Below are 7,246 nucleotides of genomic sequence, written 5' to 3' on the forward strand. Positions count from 1 at the left end.
ACACACACACACACACACACACACACACACACACACACAAACCCATATTAGCTGAAACAAATCTGAATATTGAAAGATCTGCTGGAGGTATCACCATTCCTAAACTCAGATCGTACTACAGAGCTATAGTAATAAAAACACCATGGTATTGGCATAAAAATGGACACATTGATCAATGGAATAAAACTGAACACCCGGGCCGGGCGGTGGTGGCGCACGCCTTTAATCCCAGCACTTGGGAGGCAGAGCCAGGTGGATCTCTGTGAGTTCGAGGCCAGCCTGGGCTACCAAGCGAGTCCCAGGAAAGGCGCAAAGCTACACAGAGAAACCCTGTCTCGAAAAACGGAAAAAAAAAAAAACTGAACACCCAGACATAAGCCCACAATCTACAGACAACTGATTTTTGATAAGGAAACCAGAAACACTCATAAGGAAAAAGACAACATTTTCAACACATAGTGCTGGTCAGCCTGGATGGCCAAGAATGCAAATATATCCATACTTATCACTCTGCACAGAACTTACTTCCAAATGGATCAAAGACTTCAACAAAAGGCCAGATATACTGAACCTGATAGAAGAGAAAGTGGGAAATAGTCTACTCATTGGCACAGGAAAAGATTTTCTGAACAGGACACTGATAGCACAGGCATAAGACTAATAATTAATAAATGGGAAACTGAAAAGCTTCTGTGTGGCAAAGGATACCATCATTTGAGCAAAGCAACAGCCTACAGAATGGGAAAAGAGTGTTACTAACTACACATCTGACAGAGTGGTAATACCTAAAATACATTAAGAACAAAAAACAAAAACAAAACAAAACAAAACAAACACCCCTGAACATCAAGGAAGTAAGTAGGAATCTACAAGGATAATCCCAGCTAAGATGCCTAGCCATAGCAGATACACAGCCTGAACTGGCCATCTGTGAACCGATTGGTGCCTAGCCCAGAGAGGTGTCATCCAGCAACTAATGAAAACAGATGCAGACCCACAGTCAACATTAGGTGGAGTTTGGAGAGTCCTGCAGTAGTCAGTGATTGTAGGAGCCAGAGGGGTCAAGAACACCACAAGAAAACTCATAGAATCAACTAAGCTGGGTTCATAGGGGCCCATAGAGACTGAATCAACAACCAGGGAGCATGCAAGGGACTGACCTAGGCACTTTGCATATATGTACAGTTATGTAGCTCGGTCTTCTTGTGGGACTCCTAACAGTGGGACCAGGGCATACTGGGTCAACTTGCCGAGCCTTAGAACACAGGAAGGTTCTTAGTTTTACTGAAACTTGATATGCCATGTTTTGTTGATACTCATGGGAGACCTGCTCTTTCCCAAACAGAAACAGAGGAAGAGTGGATTGAGGGGAGGGAACAGATGATGGTTTAGAGGTGGGGCAGGTGGACTGGGAGGAGAAGGGGGAAGGGAAACTGCCGCCAGGATGTAAAATAAATAAATGAATAAATAAATGTATTAAAAGGAAACAAAGTGAATAAACTAATTTTAAAATGGGTACAGATCTAAACCAGAAATTCTGAAAAGAGGAAACACAAATGGCTAAGAAGCTCTTAGAGAAATGTTCAACATCCTTAGTCGTCAGGGAAATGAAAATCAAAATGACTTTGAGATTTCATTTTACACCAGTCAGAACAGCCAAGACTAATGAGACAAATGACAGCCCATGCTGGGGAGGATGTGGGCTAAGGGGAAACTCATCCATTGCTAGTGGGGGCGCAAACTTACAGCCACTATGGAAACAGTGTGATGATTCATCAGGAAACTGGGACTAGATCTACCACAAGATCCAGATATTCCCGAATATTTCTGAAGGACTCTACATTCTATTACAGACACTTGCTAAACCATGCTGCACTATTCCTAATAGCCAGAAAATGGAAATGGCCTAGATGACCATCAACAGAAATATGTAAGTAAAGAAAATGTGGTATAGTTATATAATATAAATATTTTTAAAAATTAAATAATGAAATTAACATGTAAATGGATGGAACTAGAAAAAAATCCCCCTGAGTGAGGTAATTCAAACCTAAATAGAGAAATATGGTATGCGGTCACTTACATGTGGTTGTTAGGTGTCAAGTCTCAAATAAGTAGGCTACAATCAGTATAATCGTAAATGCTTGGTATAGAGTAAGGTATTCATGGGGAGGGAAGGCTCTCCCAAGGAAGGGAAATAGAATATATAGTTATGGATGGATGGGGCATATCTAAGTGGAATCACCAAATAATAGGAGAGGCAAAGCCCTAACTAGACACCTCTCACCAAGTGAAACCTCCAGTGCTGAAAATGGGTTGCATCTAACTGAGTTGTTCATAGGGACCCCATGGAACCTCCAAACATCCCAGGCTATTGCCAAGGCTATTGGCTGTTCTCCACAAATGGATGGTAAGGCCCTATTGCTGAAGACAACACCTACATATCTCACTGAACACAGAGAAGTCAAGCTGTCGCCTATCTAAAGCCTTTACCCATACTACTAAAGTTCATGGTACTGGAAGGTACTCTGCATGCTACCAAAGGAGAAAGGTAAATACTAAAAGAGCTACAAACCCTTCAATCTACAATGGTGACCTGCTTGTGTCATATGCTTGTACAGTAGTGGCACAAAAGTTGTAGGAGTAACCATCCACTATCTGATTGGATTTAAGGTCCACTCCATGAGATGATACCTGTCCCCAACACTGCTCAGGTAACTAAGAATCTGGTATGAGATTGGCCATGGACCTAGGGGAAAATCAAATACTACTATGGCCAATAACTCATAATGGTGAATCCCATGCCTGGCACTGAGATGTTCATTTAATAACCTATTCTGAGAACAGCATTTCCCACAAGTGCAGGATACCTATCACAGAGACACATGCACATTGGTATTGCATGCACAATAGCAAAAATGTGGAATTGGCCCAGTTATCTACCAACAAATGATTGAATAGTATATAATGTAGTTTCAATCAATCATAAACAAGATAAAATTCTGTCATTTTTAATAAGAAAGACAGGAACAGAGAGAGAGAGAGAGAGAGAGAGAGAGAGAGAGAAAATTGAACTGTATATCACTATGTTAAATGAAATAAGCCAGAGTCAGAAAGATAGATATCATATGCTTTCTCTTGCATGAGAAATCTTGTGTGTGTGTGTGTATGTGTATGTGTGTGTGTGTGTGTGTGTGGGGGGGGGGTGCACATGTGGGTGTGCCTGTGCATGTGCGTATACCTAGAACAGAGATTGTAGGGTGAAGGAGGGCAAGCAATGAGAGGTGGAAGAGAACAAGACAAGGTAATGGAGGCTGAGTATGAGCCGAGTACATGAAGTTCATGGGAGGAAAGATCACAATGAAATCCATTCTCTTGTACTATGCTGAAGAAAGAACATAGATTAAAAACACCAAATCATCAAATCTGAGATAGGAGACCTATGTGGTATCCCTAGGAGTCTATCTAATCCTTTTCCATTTCCCTCAAGCAGGCTTTGGAGATTAGGCTGAGAGAATGCACAGCTAACCTTGACCACAGTGCCTTGTGACCTCAGTATTTTCTATTTGCCAAGAACTCTTTCTTACTAACGTGAATAATAAAAAAGATAGGATAATGCCAATTGTATTTATGGATCAGAGAACAAAGTCTTTGTCCAATCCTCTGAACCAAAGACACAGATAGCAAAAAGGAGGTTAAGATTGGAAAAAGAAAGCAAAATATAACAACCAAACAAAAAATCAGAAACATAAAACTAACTAGCATGATATTTTAAGATCAGAATTCAAGAAAATTTGCAAAAAGCATCTCAACATAGAAAATAAATGTACTGATAAAAAAAAAATGAGACCCGTGACATAAAAAGGAAATGGGTGTCTGGTGGAGAATAAGACAAAGACATGGTGTCTTCGTGCTGAAAGGAAGAAGTCACCCTGAAACAATGAAGAAAGAGATCTGGAGAAAAATTGAAAGCCAAAATTACCAAGTGTTTGGCAAACTAAAATGTTGTGTTTGAAATACTAGCTGGCACAAGAATGCAAGAGAAATAAATCAAAGGGATACAAATTATCCCTATTTGCAGAACACATTTGGTCCAAAGCCATGCATCCCAGGGGCCTCATAAAACTGTAATATGCCTATCTTTTTAATGTAATACTATCTCTTAAAGCCAGAATTATTGTCAAGTCATGATGGTAATGTTCACCAAGCCTTAGCTGTAGAATTGTGTTATAGATGTGTCTGTTGGGACTGGGCACCCCACAGTCAGTGGTTCTCTGTATTTTTACCGGTTGTGGCTTTCTGTAATTGTCTCCATATGTTGAAAAGAAAAGCTTTGATAAGAGGTGAGAATTACAATTACCTGTGAGTATAAGGATAAATACTTAGGATTCAGGTAGGAACGATGCTGGGTTAGTAGAGCGACAGTAGAAGGGTCTCATCTAAGACCCATGACCTCACTAACCCAAGGGAGTTAGCTAGATTTCCAGTACCAGGCATGATTTCCCTCTTACTGATGGGCCTCACATCCAATTAAACAGTTTTTGGTTACCACCAAGATATGAGTGCCATCACTGCACCCTTAGGTATATTTTGCCATGCTGGTCATTGTTATGGCGCCTAGGCACCACAACTGAGTAGTTCTTAACAGCTTGCATGGCTGGTTCAACTACCTCTTGCTCAGCTGTGTTCATTGCTGCCTATTCACAATAGACAGGAAGTGAAAAGAACCCCAAAGCCCTTCAACTGGCAAATGGACAGTGAAAATATAGGACATATACACTGTGCAATACTAGTCACCTGTAGGAAAAATGAAATCATAAAATTTGTGGGCAAACAGATGGAACCTGAAAATATTATTTCAAGTTGGGTAACCCAGACCCAGAAAGACAAATCCCACATGATCTCTCTTATCTGTGGCTCTTAGCTCCGAATCTTCAGGGGAGGGTATATAACCTGGAGTAACCATAGAAACAAAGAAAACAAAGAAGGTCCAATGTGGGGACTGGAAGGATACAACAGGGAACTGATAAGGGGAGACTTTACTGGGGAGGAAGTCATTACAACACAAGAGGGAAAGATGAAAAAAATAATACTAAGACGTTTGAAAGACCCGTACAGAATTAGATTGTTTTTATTTATCTAAAATGACACATACATGTATATTTATACATATCCATATATAGTCTAACTGAAGATATGCTATCTGGGCTGACCCCAAAGAGCCATAGTCTAACGAAACCTCCAAATTTGAAGTCCACATTCAAGTTGTTGATCAGAGGAATCCAAGAGACACACAAAACAATATAGGCTATTGGTATTGCCCTTAGATGCCTCCAAGAGATAGAAAGTAAGTCCCTATTGCTGAAGACACCATGCACTTTAGCCACAGAACTCCAAAGAGGCCAGCTGGGTTGGTTCTGAAAGCCTCCTCCCTGAAGACTTGTTTATGTGGAAAAAACCAGAACTTCAGAATTCTACCCATGGTGAAGCATTTCAATCATGGTGTCTCGGAAGGCATTCATTGCTGGAGAATGAAGGCATGATCAAGTCATGGATATTTCTGCAGCCTGAAGTCTCTTCCCCACTCTGAACTGAAGTATATTTGGGAAGTACAGAAGGTGCTGTGTGATGTTCTCAAAGTATAAGGGAAGATGTCGGAGATTGCTCTGATGTGTTCTTGCAGAGTTCTAGGAAATATTATCAAGATTTCTACTGAGAAAAGAGAATAAAGATGACATTTACAGATAAGAAAGGTCATTGCCTTTCATACCTTCAGGCAAAGCCAGTCAGGAAATATATAAAGGAAAAGCTCAGCTCAGCTCTCAGCCAAGGCCCTTCCTGGCAAGATGAATCCTGCCGGCTTCTTCCTCCTTACAGTGCTCCTGGTTCTGGTGACAGAAACAGCTTCAAGGAAAACCCGTGGTGAGTGGCAAGTTTGTTCTGCAGACAATGGTCCTGGAAGGGTCCACCTGGAGTCTGCAGAAAGCTGTGTTCCCAGGGCTTCTAGCCCTGATGGAAACGGAGTCTTTTCTGAGTCTTAGCCGTCAGTTTTATGTGAACATCAGTGACATGACAGTCAAAGTGTCAGTAATGAGGGCTGCAGGGGAATGTGGGACATCAGGTGGCACGAGCATCCTCACTGTCATCTCTGGGGGAGTCAAAGGGGCCATTTGACAAGTAGATCATTCCGATTTCTAGCTAGACTAAAAGATCAAGAGCTTTATAGACAACAAAACAGCAACAGGGCACATCTGAACACAGTCCACAACCAGAGCTGAAGCATGGGCTCTTGACAGTGTCCTGATGAACACCTAATCCAGAATACAGGGAAAGATGGACATAGAGAATCAGGCATGCTTTTCTCTCCACAGAAAAATTCTCACAAGCATCTGACGACAACATTGATCTAAAGGCCCTGGGGGGCAGTGGAGGATCCAGTTCTTCCCACGATGAGTACAGCCGCAGTGAGAGCTCATGGAACTCCTTTAAGTCAAAAAGTCCGAAAGCCGTCATCAGCAGCGAGGAAGTCTATGAGGAAAGGAAGCATAAACAGCGTAGTGGGGACAGCAGTGATGACAGGGCAGGCGAATCTTCCGGGGAAATGGAGCACTTCCTACGGCGAAAGGAGAAGCAGCGGTTTGGACAAGAAATTAATAAGTGATACAGCTATGGACCAGCTGAAAGCCTGCATCAATATGAAGGTAAGGATAGTGCTAGACAAGGGAGACCCCTACCCCAGGGTTTAGAAGTTGTGTGTGAGGACTTCCTGGGCGATTATGGACTGATCCCCACTGTGCACACCAGGGGAGTGTGGCCTTGGGAAGGTGAGGAAGGCACCTGGCAGAGCAGAGAAATATACCTGAGCTGTGGCTGTGCTTAAATTCCCACTTTAGTGTGTTTTCAACCTATCTCCCTCATGCATGCCGACAAGTAAACAGATTTGAATATGTGCCGCATGTGCGAGCATATTTATCAGGTTGGAATACAAGCTTGTTAATTCTCAGACTTTTGTTTGGCATGAGTTCACTCTGTGCTCATTGTGGAACAAAGTGCTACAGAGTTGAACTCTTCCCATGGCCACACACCCCTCTTAGGATGCATCTCAAAGACCATGGGTCCAAGAATCAGCTTCCATTGGCCTCTCAATAAAATAAAGAGATGTATAAGAAAGAGAAGTCCCTATTTGTGACACACTAGAGTTGAAAAGTATCCATAAATGGCAGCAGTAAGAACTACAGAAACATGG

At 42.0% G+C, this 7,246-nt stretch overlaps 1 protein-coding gene across 1 annotated transcript; it reads left to right on the plus strand.

Moving 5' to 3' along the window:
* Window positions 1–5,809: 5,809 nt before the first annotated feature.
* On the plus strand, window positions 5,810–6,692 carry LOC128102586 (seminal vesicle secretory protein 6-like). The gene is made up of 2 exons (XM_052726473.1): window positions 5,810–5,922; window positions 6,372–6,692. Exons 1-2 carry the CDS (start codon window positions 5,847–5,849, stop codon window positions 6,659–6,661), a joined length of 366 nt encoding a protein of 121 aa, XP_052582433.1. The 5' UTR covers window positions 5,810–5,846; the 3' UTR covers window positions 6,662–6,692.
* Window positions 6,693–7,246: the final 554 nt, after the last annotated feature.

Source organism: Peromyscus californicus, unplaced genomic scaffold (assembly GCF_007827085.1).
Source record: "Peromyscus californicus insignis strain IS unplaced genomic scaffold, ASM782708v3 Scaffold_7__1_contigs__length_154581171, whole genome shotgun sequence".
NCBI lineage: Eukaryota > Metazoa > Chordata > Mammalia > Rodentia > Cricetidae > Peromyscus > Peromyscus californicus.